The sequence below is a fragment of the Gopherus evgoodei genome, chromosome 21 (genome assembly GCF_007399415.2).
Source record: "Gopherus evgoodei ecotype Sinaloan lineage chromosome 21, rGopEvg1_v1.p, whole genome shotgun sequence".
In the NCBI taxonomy this organism is placed as follows: Eukaryota; Metazoa; Chordata; order Testudines; family Testudinidae; genus Gopherus; species Gopherus evgoodei.
The window spans coordinates 8,518,516-8,538,341 of record NC_044342.1 but is presented as its reverse complement, the minus strand read 5'-3'; the positions used below and the strand labels follow the sequence as shown (position 1 = coordinate 8,538,341).

At 41.2% G+C, this 19,826-nt stretch overlaps 1 protein-coding gene across 1 annotated transcript; it reads right to left on the bottom strand.

Annotated features, from left to right (window-relative positions):
* Positions 1 to 4,121: 4,121 nt before the first annotated feature.
* On the bottom strand, positions 4,122 to 5,099 carry LOC115637909 (olfactory receptor 11L1-like). Its single transcript, XM_030539500.1, has one exon. It carries the CDS (start codon positions 5,097 to 5,099, stop codon positions 4,122 to 4,124), a length of 978 nt encoding a protein of 325 aa, XP_030395360.1.
* Positions 5,100 to 19,826: the final 14,727 nt, after the last annotated feature.

Genomic DNA, 19,826 nt, shown 5'->3' with positions numbered 1-19,826 from the left:
GACTGGCTGGGCTAGGCTGGGCTGGGCTGGGCGGGAGTAAGAACGTACCTGGGTGTGAAGCAGTGCTGGGGAAGAGCCAGGGGAGCTCCAGGCTGGTGACTCCCCAGGCTGCAGGGCCTGGTTCCAGGCCCATAGAGGTACTGGGTGGTAGAAAAAGGCAGCAGGTCAAACTTCCTTGCCTGTGATGAGTGACTTTTATACTGCAGTCTGTCCAGTGAGCAGGGGCTAGGTAAGGACTGGTAGTAGCCCAGAATGAGATGAGGTGACGTGGGGGTAGTGGATGGGGGCTCTCTGGGGAAGGGAGACTTACAGAGATTGTTGGGGTATTGCCAGGGGGCAGCACAGCAGAGAAAATGGGCACTGGAGTCTGGGACGGACTTGGGGGGCCAAGATGTGGCAGATCACGGGCCTGCAGAGGGTGCTCTGGGCTGGAAATCAAGCTAATTCCCTGAGAGACCAGTGGGAGGCGCTGCAGGGATGAGTCCACACACTGCTACATCTGATATGGGGTGGGTTATAGAATGGACAGCTTCAATCCACAAGGGCTGGAAAAGCTGAAGGGGAGCAAGGAGGTCACTTGGTCATCAGAGAAAGCTGCAAAATGATCATAGGTCCCTAGATGTTGCTTTACAGTGACTGTGCCTGGGGAGGGGCAGGGTGGGTGTCATATTGCTGGAATGTCCTGATGAGACATCATAAGGACACAGATGTTAACAGTAGCCAAAATGCTGAGCATGACTATAGGTGACCCTCTACTATCCTCAATTCAGAGTTGGGAGCAGATCCATTCCTGCCTTGGAGTTAGACCACTATGTTACTACTCTTCTTTAGCATTTCAGGATCTTCGTCAGCCTTCCTGCTTCCTGGAGGGAAGGGAGATGGTTCCTTTCTATTCCGTCCACCTCTCAGCCCTTCCTGGGGTCCAAGTCTCCCCCTATAAAGTGTAACTAGTTCAGTATTGTACACTACGGCAGGTAGGAAGAACAGGGCCCCCTAGATGGTATCTGAGAGTAGCTGTTCTGTTTCCTCAGCAACCCCTATCCCTTCTCAAGTACAACATTCAATAATGGGGATTGCTTCTCTTTACCAGCCAGGCATTAATCTGCCTCAGTTCTGCCATGCCTCTTCAATATATGCTCCCCATGGCAACCATGCATAGCAATCCCCAGATCCCTGTAAAAGTCAATGCCTAACGTTGGGGGACTTAGTGAATTCTTATTCAGGCAAAATTCCACGGGTTAGTGGGCTACTGATGTGAGTCACAATGCAGACTTAGGATTCAAAGACAATTGAATTTTGATTCCCTGTCCTAAGCCATATCCCCACACCTAAAGTAAATAGTTTTATAGCAAAGATTGGTCACCACTCAGCTCTAAAAACTTTCCCCATAGCTGTATACAATTGGGGGGAGGGATAGCTCAGTGGTTTGAGCATTAGCTTACTAAACCCAGGGCTGTGAATTCAATCCTTAAGGGGCCATTTAGGGAATTGGGGTAAAAATCAGGGGATTGGTTCTGCTTTGATCAGGGGTTAGACTAGATGACCCCCTGAGGTCCCTTCCAACACTAATATTCAAAATAAAAAAAAGGAGGAATAGCTCAGTGGTTTGAGCATTGGCCTGTTAAACCCAGGGATCTGAGTTCAATCCTTGAGGGGTCCACTTAGGGATCTAGGGCAAAAATTGGTCCTGCTAGAGAAGGCAGGCAGCTGCACTTGGTGACTTTTCAAGGTCCCTTCCAGTTCTAGGAGACTGGTATCTCTCCAATATAAAAAAATTGGAAATGCCATGCATACTGCAACCATGCTGGCTCCCATTTTTCCTTCTTGGCATAGCCATAAGATGAACATTTGGTAAAAGTGATACCATAATGTAAATAAACACCATTTATGTGCACAAGATTCTGTTTCTCTCTAGTATCAGCAGCAAGTAAATATAGCTGCCTGCTACTAATTCACATGGAAAGATGATATTCCTTTAGATCAAGTAGTAAAGGACTACAATGATTCAGGGTTCAATATTTTCGGCAGAGCTAGCTAGTATCTATGTACTCCATATGGACATCAGTCTTATATGTGTAAGGTTATACAATTTTCAGATGACACCCAGTTGAAGGGGGTTGCCAGCACTTGGGAGGACAGGATTAGAATTCCAAACAAATGTGACAAAATAGGAGAATTGATGTGCATGGTACCAGATGAAATTCAGTGATAAGTGCAAAGTATTTCACTTTGGAAGGAAAAATCAAATGAACAGCAATAACAAAATGGAGAGTAACATGCCAGGCAGAGTCCTGCAGTAACTGGGAGTCACAGTGGATCAAAAATCAAATACGAACCAACAATGTGATGCAGTTGAGGAAAAGGCTCGTATACTTTGGGGGTTTATTAACAGGAGTGTTGTATGGCTGCTGTACTCAGCACTGGTGAGGATTCAGTTGCAGTACTGTGTCCAGTTCTGTGTGCCACATGTAGGCCTTGCTGGAGCCCATGGTATAACTAACAGTGTGAACCAAACTCTGTGAACCAGAGAAGGCCTGGCCTTGGCAAATAGCAATGCACCAAATATTAGCAAACACCAAGTAAGCACATTGCTGACCTGAGAAGATGGTACAGGAACACCCAGAGTTCAAGTAACTGTGTAAGCACATTCCTAGGAGATGGTACAGAGACACACTGACCCCTTGTATGATAAAGAAAGACTGACAGGATAATGGAGGAGGATATTTCATTGGAGCTAGAAGTTACAAGTTACAGGATAGTAACACAGTGTCTGGTGTGTAATACATAACTTATTTTGTATAAAAGGAGAAGTCACAGGAGGGGCCTCTTTGTGCCAGCCTAAGGGACAAGATCCTGGCATCTTTACTGAGCCAGTGCCCATGTCGTGAGCATGCGTGCAGTAGTGTACATGCAACCACTGAGCCGGGGATCTAGGACTGTGCCTCATCAAAAATAAACCTGGTTGAATAACTTCACCAATGAACCCAGCCTGTGTTTTTTGTTTATGAACATCAAGGTCTGATAAGCTGCATTCCCTGTTAGTGTAGCTGATGTCAGAGCTCCAGACTCAGCAGCTTTAGCACTGCAGCAGCAACAAGCCACTTTAAGAAGGATGCGGATGAATTCGGCAGGCTGTAGGCTGGAAGGATCAGGGAATGGTAAAATGTTAGTTTCCACTCCAAGTGACCTGGTCAGCAGCAAATTACCTCTGCCAGGGAGAAACAGGGAGCATTCTTCCTGAGTCATAAACCCTTCCTTTGGCTGCTCCTGGGGCTGTGTGACCTACCTCTCGGATGAAGCACAGGAGTATGTAACATGTAGCCATGGAACCTTTAGTAACACTGATGAAGGCCAAGTCATCAGTGAGAACTCTTGGCACATCCATACGTTTACCTTCTCTCATGGAATCATTTTAGGATATAGACCTGCAGCATGCAAATTGGCAGGAAAGGAAGAGTGAGGATTGGTTGACTTATCTGTGATTTCATCATGGCTGCACATAAGAGAGATCTTAGCTGCTGACATAGCCATGTGCATAATTTATTCCTAATCTAATGATTAGACAATTTTTCTTAACAATTTAGCATCATTAAAATCTAATGGTTACAAACGTAGCCAACATAAATATTTTAAATCAGTTTTAACATTATGGAAAGTGTGAAGAGTATGATTTATTTCAGTTGTAAGGTCATTCAGGGGAAAAGGTAGGAGAGGGGACAAATGCTAAATTAATGCTAAAATGCTAAAAACACCTTTTAAAATATTTTATTCTCATGAAATAATTAAGATATTTTCTTGCAAACTCATTTATGCTCAAATTATAAGTAATCAAAGTTCAGAGATGATATACAGTATTCTTCAGACATTTGCGTGTGAGTGCTGGTGCAGTGTATGTCTCAGAATTTAGCTTGATGTGCTAATACCCCCACCCCCAATTTTATCACATGACCACAGGTGCTCAACACACAGACTGCGCCATTAAAATCTGTCCTTGAATTCAAAATATCCTTATCCTGATATTCACTAGTTCAACAGGCACACTAAGATAATTTAGGGCTACTCACATGAGTCAGACTTTGCAAGTTCATGTCCCAATGATTGACTCATTACATATATGTTTTTTATCTTGAAATATCTATATTCTTGTCAAAGACAAAAATTCTAAGGAGAGTTTTCCTCAAGGCTTCCTTTACTTCCTTGTTTCTCAGACTGTATATGAGGGGGTTGACCAGTGGGGTCAGGACTCCATAGAAGACGGAGAACACTTTGTTTAGATCCTTTAGTGCATCAGAGCTTGATAGCAAATACACAATGACTAGAGTCCCATAGAAAATTGTCACCACAATGAGATGGGAGGAGCAAGTGGAAAAGGCTTTTTGCCTCCCAGTGCTTGAAGGGATTCTCAGGATGGCAGAGATGATACAAACATAGGATGCCAGTGTTAAAAGAAATGGAGGCAGTGTGAATATGGAGGAATGTATGAAAGCAGTAACTTCCAGCATGTGAGTATTGCTGCATGACAGGTTTATTATTGGGGTTAAATCACAAAAGAAATGGTCAATTTCATTGGGGCCACAGAATGTTAATTGGGACATCATAAATATTAAGATGGCAATAGATGTAAATCCACCTATCCAAGACCCAACCACTAGCTTGATGCAGAATTTGTTATTCATAAGGGCTGCATAATGCAGGGGTTTGCATATCGCTAAATACCGATCATAAGACATCATAGATAAGAGAGAACATTCAGTGGTTGCCAGAGAACCAAAGAAATAAAATTGTGTGATGCAGCCTCTAACAGAGATGGTTCTGTCCCCAGTCAGGAGACTGGCCAGCATCCTGGGCAGGATGGTGGAGGTGTAGCATGTCTCCAAGCAGGCCAAGTTCCCCAGGAAGAAGTACATAGGGGTGTGAAGGTGCAGCTCAGCCACAACTAGTGCAATGATGAGGATGTTTCCAACCATGGTCACAATGTAGATCACTAGGGACAGCAAGAAGAGAAGGATCTGCAGTTGTGTGAGTGTCCCGAATCCTAGGAGGATGAATTCTGTGATGATTGTTTCATTTCCTTGTTGTTTGTTTGCAGTAGGTTTCATCTGGGGGAAATAAAAACAAATACTACAATTTATAGTCTAACATTCAAAGGAGTCAACATTTTAATTCCAGTGTCCCCCTGCTAGTTGCCATCCCAATGACTGGGTCAAGATGCCAGATGGTGACAGCATTCTTGGTAGAGGCACTCTTCCCTCCACTGTGAAATAGTTGATTATATTACCACCTACCATCCTCTTAATGTAAATTGAGATTTATGAAATCAGCTCGCTACATAAACTCAGTTGCTCTTGTGTAAAATGAAGATAAAGATACTTAGAAAGTTTTTTAATGTCTATGATAATGATTGCTTTATCACTGCTAAGCATTATCATACTGTAATGAGATCACATATAACTTTGAATAGATTCTAGGAAGAGATACTAAACATGCCTGACAGTCACATCAAACTTTTCAATTTCTGCAGATCTGGCATAAATTGTGTGTTTGACAACATATTATTTTGAGAGATTTCCTAATTTTTTCCAATCTGCATGGAAACTTTTTAAAGACACCATAATAGAGGCTTAAATTTAATGTATACCTCAAATTTAAAAACATAGTAAGAGGACCAAAAAAGTGCCACTGTGGCTAAACAACAAAGTAAAAGAATCAATCAGGGCAGAAGGGCATCCTTGGAAAAAGCAGAAGTTAAATCCTCTTGAGGAAAATATAAAGTAGTATAAATTCTGGCAAGTGAAGTGTAGAAATGTGATTAGGAAGGCCATAAATGAATTGAAGAACACCTAGCCAAGACTCAAAAAGTAACATATTTGTTTAGTACATCAGAAGCAGGAAGCCTGCTAACCAACCAGTAGAGTCACTGGACAATGGAAATGCTAAAGGAGCACTCAAGGGGGATAAGACCATAGTGGAAAAAACTAAATGAATTGTTTGCATCAGTCTTCATGTCTGAGAAGGTGAGGGAAATTCCCCAAATTGAGCCATTCTCTTTAGGTGGCAAATCTGAGGAATTGTCCCAGATTTAGGTGTTGTTAGAGGAGATTTTGGAACAAATTGATAACTAAACAGTAATAAATCACCAAGACCAGATGGTATTCACCCAAGAGTTCTGAAGGAACTCAAATCTGAAATTGCAGAACTACTAAATGTGGCATCCGATGAAGTGGGTATTCACCCATGAAAGCTCATGCTCCAATACATCTGTTAGTCTATAAGGTGCCACAGGACTCTTTTACATATCCAGACTAACACGGCTACCCATCTGATAGTTAAATGTGCCATGTAACCTATCATTTAATTCAGCTTCTGTACCAAATGACTGGATTATAGCTAATGTGATATCAATTTTTAAAAAAACTCTCCAGAAGCAATTCTTAGATTTTCAGAAAGCCTTTGACAAGGTTCCTCACCAAAGGCTCTTAAGCAAAGTAAGCTTATCATGGGACAAGAGGTAAGGTCCTCTCATGGATCAATAACTGGTTAAAAGATAAGAAAGAAGAAGTTGGAATAAATGGTCAGTTTTTTGAATGGAGAGAGGTAAATAGTGGTGTCCCCCAGGTATCTGTACTGCAACCAGTACAGTTCAGTTTATTCATAAATTATCTTGAGGTGGCAAAATCTGCAGATGATACAAAACTACTCAAGATAGGTAAGTTCAAAGCAGACTGAGAAGAAGTACAAAGTACAAAACCGGGTGAGGGGTCAACAAAATGGCAGATGAAAATCAATGTTGATAAATGTAAAGTAATTCACACTGGAAAACATAATCCCAACTATACGTATAAAATTATGTAGTCTAAATTAGCTATTGCCACTCAAGAAAGTAATCTTGGAGAAATCGTGGATAATTTCTGAAAACATCCATTCAGTCTGTCATGAGTCAAAACTAACAAACAGAATGTTGGGAATAATTAGGAAATGGATAAATAATAAGACAGAAAATATCATATTGACTCTATAAAAATCCTTGGTATAACTGTGACATTGCACACCATAAGGCTTTATGGAAATATGCTTATGAATATATATATAACTGGAATATATTTTATGCTACATATGCCACGTAACATGTCTCTCTAAAGGTTATGATCTACTGAATATATTCCTCCTATTTGTATGCATGTATCATTTTTTTATTCAAACTTATGAATATTGTCTGTGTGCTTGCTTGATCTTAAGTATCCTTAGTAAAGCATTTGGTCAGCTTCTTAAGAAAAGAATGTGCAAATTAAGTGCCCAATCAAGAAATACTTAATGAACAGTGGATCTTGGAAGTTTCCAATCCACATAAGAAGTCTACTTGAGAATGTTCATGGTAGCATGTAATCCATGGCTGCTACCTGTAAATTCTGAGTCATGAATGGATATGTTACTTGCCCATGTGACTCCACAACTCCACCTTGTAGATGAGATTCTACATCGGAGGAGGGAGAGGTGTCCACCCACAAGATAAAGTCTATTTAAACCCCTGGGAGACCCCTCCATTTTGTCTTCAGTGGCTCAAGAGAGAGCCTCTCCACCCCAAAGGATACCTGGAAGAAACTGGAACACGGGGCAGTAACCATGGGGGGTGTGATTGATTGCTGGGCCCAGACTAGAAGGAGACTCGTTTGTAAAAGGAAGCTTACTGGAAGATCTCTGAGGGTGAGGTTTTATCTGTATTCAGTTCTCTTACTGTGTTAGGCATAGATTTGTGTGTGTTATTTTATTTTGCATGGTAATTCACTTTGTTCTGTCTGCTACTACTTGGAACCACTTAAATCCTACTTTCTATATTTAATAAAATCACCTTTTACTTATTATTTAACTCAGAGTGTGTATTAATACCGGGTGTGGGGGCAAACAGCTGTGCATATCTATCAGTGTTATAGAGGGTGAACATTTTATGAGTTTACCCTGTATAAGCTTTATACAGGGTAAACCGGATTTATTTGGGGTTTGGATCCCATTGGGAGTTGGGTATCTGAGTGTTGAAGACAGGAACACTTCTTAAGCTGCTTTCAGTTAAGCCTGCAGTTTGTGGGACTTGGTTCAGACCTAGGTCTGTGTTTGTGGCTGGCAAGCATGTCTGGCACAGCCAGGCAGGGCTTTGTACTCCCAAGCTGGTAGGTAAAGCAGGGGCAGAAATAGTTTTGGCACGTCAGTTGGCCTCCCCACGGGTGTTTCTGTGATCCAACCCATCACGATGACCTCACCTTAAGTCAGTGCAGATCTGGTTGCCTCATCTCAAAAAAGATATCTTGGAATTGGAAAAGATCCAGAAAAGAGCAACAAAAATGATTAGGGGTTTGGAACAGCATCCATATGAGGAGAGATTAATAAGATTAGAAATTTTCAGCTTTGAAAAGAGAGGACCAAAGGGAGGATATGAGAGAGGTCTATAAAATCCGGACTGGTGTTGAGAAAGTGAATAGGGAATTGGTATTTACATCTTCATATAAAAAAGAACTAGGTGTTACTTAATTAAATTAATAGGCAGCAGATTTAAAATAAACAAAAAGATGTATTTCATCACACAACACACAGTAAACCTGTGGAATACTTTTCCAGAGGATGTTGTGAAGGCCAAGACTATAACAGGGTCCAAAAAAAACCTAGATAAATTCATGGAGGATAGGTCATCAAAGGCTATTAGCCAGGACGGGCAGGGATGGTGTTCCTAGCCCTGGTTTGTCAGAAGATGGGAATGGGCGACAGGGGATGGATCACTTGATGATTACTAGTTTTGTTCATTCCATCTGAAGCACTTAGCCACTGTCAGAAGGCCAGTTACTTGGCTAGATGGACCTTTGATCTGACCTAGTGTGGCCGGTCTTGTGTTCTTATATATAAAATATATATCTCCCAAATCTCTTCTAAAGCAAGTTCACAGATGACACTAAGCTAGGGAGAGAGGTAGATGCACTGGAGGATAGGGATATGGTCCAGAATGGCTACAGAAATTGGAGGATTGGGCCAAAAGAAATCTGATGAGCTTCAACAAAGACAAGTGCAGAGTCCTGCACTTAGGACAGAAGAATCTCATGCACTGCTACAGACTAGGGACTGAATGGCTAGGCAACAGTTCTGCAGAAAAGGACCTAGGGGTTACAGTGGATGAGAAGCTGGATATGAGTTGACAGTGTGCCCTTCTTGCCAGGAAGGCTAATGGTATATTGGACTGCATTAGTAGGAGCTTTGCCAGCAGAATGAGGAAAGTGATTATTCCCCTCTATTTGGCACTGTTTTGACTACATCTGAAGAATTGTGTCCAGTTTTGGGCCCCCCCCTACAAAAATAATGAGGATAAATTGGAGAGAGTCCAGTGGAGGGCAATGAAAATAATCTGTGGGGCACATAATTTATGAGGAGAGGATGAGGGAACTGGGCTTATTTAATCTGCAGAAGAAAAGAATGAGTAGGGATTTGATAGCATTCTTCAACTACCTGAAGGAAGGTTCCAAAGAGGATGGAGCTCGACTGTTCTTAGTGGTGGCAGATGAGAGAATAAGGAGCAATGGTCTCAAGTTTCAGTGGTTGATGCCTAGGTTGGATATTAGAAAACACTATTTCACTAGGAGAGTGGTGAAGCACTGGAATGGGTTACCTAGGGAGGTGGTGGAATCTCCATTCTTAGAGATTTTTAAGGCCCTGTCTGGGATAATTTAGTTAGTGTTGGTCCTGCTTTGAGCAGGGGGTTGGACTAGAGGACCTACTGAGGTCTTTTCCAATCACAGTCTTCTATGATTATAAAAGGAATAACATAGCATGTTCATTTCTCTGCACCATTCTTTCTGACGGCTGTGTAACATCTAATATGCATGGAATATTTTCAAAAGGGCCTAAAGGTGACATTTTGAAAACTACCTGTGATAAATGAAGCTGGGGGGAGGAGCTCCTTTTACGGACACCCAGCGAGCCAGTTAGCTATAAAGTTCCTCTTACTGGCTTCTTGCTTTACCTGTAAAGGATTAAAAAGTCCCCCAGATAAAGAAAAGGAAGTGAGCACCTGACCAAAAGAGCCAGTGGGAAGGCTAGAACTTTTTAAAATGAGGAAAAAAGCTTTCCCTTTGTCTCTCTGTTGCTCTCTCTAGCTTGAAGAGAAGGGAGCAGCTGGAATGCTGTGTAAAGTTTGGACCAGGTATGAAAATTCATCATCCATACCTAGAAGTATTAATTGGGACAAGAAATTAGGGTTATTCCTTTTATTTTCTGTAAACTTGTGGACTCTTCTCTGTTAACCCCAGATGCATTTGTTTCCTTGTAACCTTTAAGCTGAACCCCCAAGAAAGCTGTTTTTGGTGCTTAATTTTTGGAACTGCTTTTTTAAAATCTACCAAAAGCCTAAGCTCCAGGTGTATTTTTCTATCTTTTTGTTTTTAATAAATTTGCCTTTTTTAAGAACAGGATTAGATTTTTGGTGTTCTAAGAGGTTTGTGCAAATATTGTTAAATTAGCTGGTGGCAACAGCTAATTCCCTTTTTCTTCTTTACCAGCTTTTCCCCAGAGGGTGTGTGTGAAAGTGCCTGAGGGTATCCCACAGGGAGGAGTTCCCAAATGCACCTTCCTGGGATCTGAAATGGGGCTTGCACTTGAGTGGCGGCATTTACCAGGACAAGGTCAGAGAGAAGCTGTAACCTTAGGAGTTTAATACAAGCCTGAAGTGGCAAGTATTAATCTTTAAAATCCTTGTGGGGCCCCACCTTCTGCACTCCAAGTGCCAGAGTGTCAGTCTTGGCACTTATGGACCTAAACCTGCACCTAGGTATCTTTGAATATTTGGCCCAGAGATACCATATTAAAGAGCATTCTGAAGGTCTTGACTGCTTGGCTAAGGTTGCTGTGACAGTTTGGGGAATATGTCATCTAGTTGTTAATTCAAGTTGTTTTCATGAACCTTATTTGTGATTGTAAGCATTGTTCTGGATGCGATCACCTTTTTTAGGAGATGGAGAAGTTGAATCTGGAAAGCAGTGACAAAGCTACCAACAATGAATGGCTCACTCCTGGTGTTGAGAGACCAGAGCTAGGAAAGATGACCAGTCACTACCCAGACCGAGGGATGGACATCAGAGGATGGGATTCAGCTGTTGGATTCAAACACTGCAGTACTTTGTCCATTCAGAGAGAAGAATTGGACCAGGATGTTAAAGTTGCATCTAGGTTTTTTCCTTGACTGAAATGGTCCCAGTTTCAAAGCCACAGGCATATTCTGTAATCCAAAGAATAGAACAGAGCCCTCACAGGATTTGCCAATTTCTATTGTCACTTCTTAGATAAAAGGCTTCTGATGACAAATTGTGACTTATTGATATAAACTGGGACCATATAGAACATGGGTTGCAACCAAGGTCCTGTAGTGGCACCAAATCTTATGTAAAGGGGATTATATAAGATGTCTAAGATCATGTTATGGGTTGCTGGTTATGATTATACTGTCTGTATGTCTGTATCATTTTGTAGTTGAAGTTATGAGTATTGGATCTATACTGTCTGTATTTCAAATTTGTGCTGTGTTTCTGGGAAACATTCCAGACAAGTTGGTGTTAGCTCTGCCTAGCCTGCTTGATGGCCCATTAAGGACCATCAGCTACATAATTGACCCATTGAGAGGAGGCAGATACACCTTGTAACTCAGCAGGGGGTGCAAGAACTTGCCTATGTAACTGCAGACTACATTTTGCTGTAATTTTCCACAGTAAGAACAAAGAGGTTCTTACACCTGGAAAAGCCTATATAAGGCTAATGCCTCATCTCCATCTTGTCTTCAGTGCTGCTTCCTACCTCTGGACGGACTTTTCTACAAACTGAAGCTCTGCACAAAGGACTGATGACCCATCCCAGTGGGGGATGTTCTCCAGAGACTTGATTTAAAACTGCAGTTTATTCCATCGCTGCTACAAGCCTGAACTAAGAGCTTTGCCATTATTGTATTTAATTGATTCCATTTAACCAGTTCTAGCTCTCATCTCTAACTTTTTCCCTTTATGAATAAACCTTTAGATTTTAGATTCTAAAGGATTGGCAACAGCGTGATTTGTGGGTAAGATCTGATGTGTATATTGACCAGGGTCTGGGGCTTGATTTTTTGGGATCTAGAGAACCATTTTCTTTTATTTGGGTATTGGTTTTCATAACCATTCATCTCCAGGATGAGTGGGACTGGTGGTGATACTGAGAGACTAGAGTGTCTAAGGAAATTGCTTGTGTGACTTGTGGTTAGCCAGTGGAGTGAAATCAAAGTCCTCTTTGTCTGGCTGGTTTGGTTTGCCTTAGAGGTGGAAAAACCCCAGCCTTGGGCTGTAACTGCCCTGTTTAAGAAATTGGTCCTGAATTGGCACTCTCAGTTGCATCCCGCCAGAACCGCATCGTCACTCAAATTTTTTAAAAAAAAAGTAAGAACCAAAAAAGAGCCACCATGGCTAAACAACAAAGTAAAAGAATCAGTGAGAGGCAAAAAGGCATCCTTTAAAAAGTGGAAGTTAAATACTAATGCGGAAAATATAAAGGTACATAAACTCTGGCAAATGAAGCATAAAAATATAATTAGGAAGACCAAAAATGAATTTGAAGAACAGAAAGCCAAAGACTCGAAAAGTAATAACATTTTTTAAGTACAACAGAAGCAGAAAGCCTGCTAAACAACCAGTAGGGCCAATGGATGATTGAGATGATAAAGGAGCACTCAAGGATGATAAGGACATTGCAGAGAAACTAAATGAATTATTTGCGTCAGTTTTCATGGTTGACGTGTGAGAAAGATTCACAAATCTGAGCCATTCTTTTTAGGTGACAAATCTGAGAAACTGTCCCAGATTGAGATGTCATTACAGGAGGTGTCAGAGTCCCCCCCTCCCTCTGAACTCTGGAGTACAGATGTGGGGACCCACACGAAAGACTCCCTAAGCTTATATTCTACCAGTTTAGGTTAAAACTTCCTCAAGGCACAAATTCTTTTCCTTGTCCTTGGATGGTATTGCTGCCATCACCAAGTGGTTTACACAGAAATTCAGAGAAGGGTCACTTGGAATCCCTATTCCCCCAAAATATTCCCCCAAGCCCCCCTACCCCCTTTCCTAGGGAGGCTTGAGAATGAGCTACCAACCAGTTGCCTTAGCAATGTGAGCACAGACCAGACCCTTTGTCTTCAGGACACTGAACTCAATCAGGTTCTTAAAAGAAGAACTTCATAAAGAAAAAAATAACAGAATCACACCTGAATAATCAGGATGGAAGGTAACTTTACAGGGTAATAAAAATATTTTAAACACAGAGGTTTCCCTCTGGGCTGAACTTCACAGTTACAAAAACGGGAATAAAACTACCTCTGTAGCACAGGAAAATTCACAAGCTAAATCAAAAGATAAGCTAATGCATTTCCTTGCCCCTACTTACAATTTCTGTGGATTTAGATGGATTATACTGGGTATATTTTCAGGAAATGTTGTACCTGCGTGGCTTCTCCCTCCATCCAGAGAGGGAAAAACAAAAAAAGAACAACAAATAAATCCTCCTCCCCCTCATCCTAATTTGAAAGTCTCTTCTTTTCAGATTAGTCCTTCTGGTCAGGTGCCAACTAGATTATTTGAACTACTTAACCTCTTACAAGTAAGGCAATTGAGTAAAGTTGCCAAGGATACATAAAGGTTGCTACTGTTTCCCCTATTCATAACAAGAAGTTTTGGAACAAAATGATAAACTAAACAGTAATAAGACTAACATAATAAGATGGTATTCATCCAAGAGTTCTGAAGGAACTCAAATCTGAAAATTGCAGGACTACCAACTGTTGTCTGTAATCTATCATTTAAATCGGCCTCTGTACCAAATGACTGGAAGATAGCTAATGTGATTTCAGTTTTTAAAAATGGCTGCAGAGGTGACTTCAGTCAGGTAAGCCTGACTTCAGTACTAGGCAAACTGGTTGAAACTATAGTAAAGAACAATATTATCAGGCACACAGATGAAAATAATTTGTTGGGGAATAGTCAACATGTTTTTTGTAGAGTGAAATCATGCCTCACCAATCTACCAGAATTCTTTGATGAGGTCAACAAATATGTGGACGAGGGGATCCAGTGGGTATAGTATATTTAGATTTTCAGAAAGCCTTTGACAAGGTCGCTCTGTGATGGGTTCAGTCATGGAGATCCCCTTGGGACTGTCACCTGATGTGCTAAAATTATCTCTGAGCCTATTATCCCTGCCAGCATGGGACTCTAGAACCCTATCTTGTTGAGCCAGACACATTAGCCTTCTGAAACATAGACCCAGGGTCTGGGCCATGCCCCCAAAGCTGCAGACTTTAACTAAAAACAGCTCGGCAGGTTACCTGTCTCCAGCACCCAGACACCCAGCTCCCAATGGGATCCAAACCCCAAATAAATCCATTTTACTACATATAAAGCTCATGCAGAGTAAACTCATAAATTGTTCACCCTCTATAATACTGATAGAGAGATATGCACAGCTGTTTGCTCCCCCAGGTATTAGTCACTTACCCTAAGTTTATCAATAAACAAAAAGTGATTTGATTAAGTATAAAGCAGGATCTAAGTGGTTTCAAATAATAACAGCCAGAACAAAGTAAGTCACAAAGCAAAATAAAATAAAACATGCAAGTCTAAGCCTAATGCATTAAGAAACTGATTACAGGTAATATCTCACCCTCAAAGATGTTCCAATAAGCTTCTTTCACACACTGGACTCCTTCGTAGCTTTGGCACAAGGTTGGAATCTTTTGTCTCCCTGGGTCCCCATCCGTCGTTCTAAATAGAAAAGTACCAGGTTTAAAATGAATTTTATTATCGGGTGACATGGTCTCCATTCCCCATGGGCTGGTCCACCCGTACGCAGGCTTTCAAGTAACTAAGGCCATTTACAATTGAGTGTTTCTGGAGCACCCTTAATGGCCTTCCCCTAATATGTTTACATCAGTGATACAAGTTTATACCTTATTCTGCTAAGTCCAAATATAGAAATAATACATGCAAACAAATAAGATGAACATACTTAGTAGAATTCAAGCTTTCTAATTACACCACACCAGGGGTCTTTAGTGTAAAGCATATTCCAGTTATGTTATATTCATAAGCATATTTTCATAAAGCATATGGAGTGCAACGTCACACCCTCACCAAAGGCTCTTAAGCAAAGTAAGCAGTCATAGGATAAGAGCGAAGGTTCTCTCATGGATCAGTAACTGGTTAAAAGATAGGAAACAAAGGGTAGGAATAAATGGTCAGTTTTCAGAATGGAGAGGGGTAAATAGTGGTGTTCCCCAGCAGTCTGTACTGGACCCAGTCCTATTTAACATATTCATAAACAATCTGGGAAAAGGGGTAAACAGTGAGGTGGCAAAATTTGCAGATGACATAAAACTATTCATAACAGTTAAGTCCCAAGCAGACAGTGAAGAGCTACAGAAGGATTTCTCAAAACTAGGTGACTGGGCAACAAAATGGCAAATGAAATTCAATGTAGATAAATGCAAAGTAATGGAAAACATAATCCCAGCTACACATATAAAGTGATGGGTTCTAAATTAGTTGTTACCACATGAGAAAGAGATCTGTGAGTCATTGTGGATAGTTCTCTGAAAACATCCACTCAATGTGCAGCGGCAGTAAAAAAAGTGAACAGAATTTTGGGATTACTTGACCCAGCTGCCACTCGCACAAATGGACACAAATTTCCTAGCTCAAACCCCCTTAGATACAAATCAACAAAATCATCCCCACGGCACAACCAACAAAACTAATAGCCCAAAACAGACAAAGCTCCTTACAGTAGTACACACTCACACAAATCAACCCCCACACAACACAACCTGTACAAACACACAAATCAGCACAACCACCCACACAACAACACAACCACCACACAAATAACCCCAGACAACTCTCTACAGCACTGAATGTTGACTCAGTGTGAAGTGACGCAGAATGGTTGATTTTAATATAGAATAACATCAGGTTCATTTATCACTGTGATTCAGTCTGTTACTGTCTAATTTTTAATTTATCAATCATTTCAAGGCTTTTTAACACACATGACTTTATGAATTTCATCTGTGCAAAAACTACTAGTGAAAAAGCAAGAGGAATGTCTCCAGGAATAGAAGCTTGACAGAGAGACTTGGTGAAAGAGCAGACAATGTTTCAACATGGAGGAACCTCAGACAAATTTGAAAATATTAGCACTACATTTTTTAAATAAAAACCTTTGGTTACTCCTCAGTGGATGGAAATTGAATTTTTGCTCTCCTTTGCACTCCCTTCACCACTTTATCCCTTCTTTTTCCTCTCCTTCCCTCTTCTTCCTTTACTTTTATGTTCCTCTACTTTTTCTTGTTCTCTCCTTAGGGTGTTTTTGGAGGAAAATCAATAAATTGCAAGTAAATAAATAAAAGATGTATACACTTAAATTCACATTATAGTAACTGAGTTATCATTTAAATGAATGAAGATAAAAAAGAAGTAAATTAGGAAATAATTCTCCTGTCACTTACTGCAGTATAAATCTGGAATAACTGCACTGAAGTCCACAAAGATGCACTGCGAGAAAACTGGGGTGAGAGGAGAATGACATCAAAAGTGAGGTGTCCCTATATAGATTCCTGCCTTATGCACTTGCACAGACACAAACAGTCGCCTATGCAGCATGATTCCCCACGTGCTGCATTGCAATCACCTATATCTGCTTTGGTGACCACATGAGAATTCTCTCCACACAGACTTTTCTTTGATGTTGCCAGGAAATCTGAGCCACCTTTAGTAACAAATGATGACAGAGGTCAGCCTTCCAGAATGATGCAAGGTTTTTTGCTACATCTGATACAAGAGTGGGTTCTAGAATGGACAGGGGGCTGGAATTGCTGAGGAGAGGTTGCTTGGTCATCAGACAAAGCAGCTGAGAGGCACTCATGGTTCCCTAGCCATGGCTTTGTAGTGGTTGCACTGTAGAAAGGTGCCATGTTGCTGGGACTTTGGAAAGAAACACCACATAGACACAGACATTGATAAAAACAGTAGCCAGCACATTGTACCATGGCTATAGGTGACACTTTATTACCTTAATTTCACATTAGGAAGCAGATTCATTCCTACTGGGTCTCCAACATCTTTGATGGAGTTGGATCTTCATTACTTATCACTTCTTATTCTTCATCATTTCAGGATCTCCCACAGTCTTCCTGCATTCTGGAGAGAAGGGAGATGTTTCCTCACTCTCTTCCTCCTCCCGAATGCTGAGCATTTTCTCCCCACCCCCATTCTCTGATCCCTTCTTGGAGTGTGATCCTTCCCCCACAATGCATGAATAGTTCAAACCGCCTTGTAGTCTGTGGCAGGCATGAAGAACTGGGCCCCTGGGCAGGATCTGGGTGGAGTTATTCTGTGCTTTCTCATATATCACCCTCAATAACAGGTGTTGCTTCTCTTGACAGATAGCTGTTAGTATTCCTGAATTCCACCATAGCCTGGAAAGAGCCGCTCCAATATGTGGTCTCCACAACAGGCACATATGGCCACCCTAAATCCTAGCTTATATCAATACAAAACACTGAGAGACTCATGGAATTTTGTCTCAGGCAAGCTTCCATCATGGTTTATAGGGCTACTCATACAAGGCAGGATGCAGCCCAAAGAATCACAGACAATTGAATTTTGACCTCAGGTCCCAACCCATCCACTTCCACCGCCTAGTAGATTTACATCCAGGTTTGACTTTGTTCAGCTTTAGAAACTTGTCCCATACCTGAATACAGATGGAAATGTCATATATGCTGCCAGCATGCTGGCTTCCATTTCTCTCCTATGGTGGATCAGTAAGACTTCTGACTGTTTGGTGGTGAATGTGGCACCATAGTATATGTTAGGATATAGATATTCAGACCTGTTTGCAAAGGCCTATACTTTAAGAATGTAGGTGTATTCTTATCACTTAGCTAGTGAATCAAAATCACTATCTGTTTAATGGCCTTCTCTTACTGTGACAGGCTAAGGCCTTCAGCTAAGATGTAGTTAGTCAGCCATAAGCTGGGAAGTGTATGGTCACATCCTCACATTCCAAACTAGTCACATTGAAATAAAGTGCTATTGGGCTATTAGGAATACAATTCTCTCCTGATATTCCTATCACCTCCAGAGAAAGGGAAGAGCCTAGAAGACGTAAAAGGAAACTTAATTTGATAGCATCCTGTCTAGCAAGAACTTACTTATCAATAGACACAGCTGGAAAACCCTTATGTCTGTACAGATGTCGTTGTGAAATCCTCACTTCTGTATTGTTTTGTATGTTTATTTGCATGGTCTCTGTCTGGTTCTGTAATTATTTCTGTCTGCTGTATAATTAATTTTGTTGAGTGTAAACCAATGAAGGTGGTGGAATATAATTAGCTAAATAACCATGTAACAATATGTTAGGATTGGTTAGTTAAATTTCAGTAAAATGATTGGTTAAGGAATAGCTAAGCAAAACTCAGGTTTTACTATATAGTCTGCAGTCAACCAGGAAGTAAAGCGGGGAATGGGAACAGGTACTGGGGATGGGGGAATTGGGAACATGTTTTGCTAAAGGGGGAATGGGAACAGGAACAGGGACACAGGCAAGGCTCTGTGGTGTCAGAGCTGGGAAGGGAGACACTAAGGAAGGAAACTGGAATCATGCATGCTTGAAGTTCACCCCAATAAAAATAGAATACAGAAGTGAGGATTTCACAACTACATCTATACAGACATAAGTGTTTTCCAGCTGTGTCTATTGATAAGTGAGTTCTTGCTAGACAGGATGCTATCAAACTAAGTTTCCTTTTACGTCTTCTAGGCTCTTCCCTTGTCCTGCTCAAAATACATTGTCAGCCAGTGAATTATTGCTTCCTCACTGTGATGCCTCCTTCCACTCTGATCTCCTTTCTGGACTCCTAGAGGTTGAGCACTGTGAGTGCAGTATGGGGTGCTGTGACTGGTGGGACATGGAACAACATTAAGTTGCACAGGTGTGATGGGTAGCAGGATCTCTTCTTTGACCTGCTATGGAATCAACTATGGTGCATAAGATGCTCATCACAGACAATCAGGGAGGAAGAATGTTCATTTGGATTAGGACCAGCACATGGGCATCTGAAGATACAGATTCCACTCTTTCTTCTGCCACAGACTATGACCATCACCTCAGCACTCAGTGATTCAGTTTCCCTATCAGTCATAAAGGGTAATATATGCAGCATTGTTGTGGCCATGTCAGTCTCAGGATATTAGAGAGACAAGGTGGGTGAGATAATATCTTTTATTAGACCAACTTCTATTGGTGAGAAAGACAACCATTCAAGCTACACAGAGCTCTTCTTCAGGTCTGGGAAACTTACTCAGACTTCACTGAGGGACACACAGCATCTCCTCCTATCCATGGAAGGAATATAACTATCTATCCATCAATCCCATGCATCTTTATCTAATCTATCTATCTATCTGTCTATCTATCTATCTATCTATCTAAACATGTGCGGCAGATACACATCCTGGTAATTTTTTATATTGCCATTCCTAATATCTGATTTGTGTCCATTTATCCTGTTACGTAGGGACTGTCCAGGTTGGACGATGTACATAGCAGAGGGGCATTGCTGGCATATGATGGTGTGTATTACATCGGTGGACGTGCAGGTGAATGAACCGGTGATGGTGTGGCTGATCTGGTTAGGTCCTGTGATGGTATTGCTGGTGTACATATGTGGGCAGAGTAGGCATCAAGGTTTGTTGAATGGATTGATTCCTGCTTTAGAGTTACTA

What these genes read in the sequence shown, in the direction of transcription:
- LOC115637909 (XM_030539500.1), bottom strand. Translation starts at nt 5,099, where the DNA reads ATGAAACCTACTGCAAACAAACAACAAGGAAATGAAACAATCATCACA.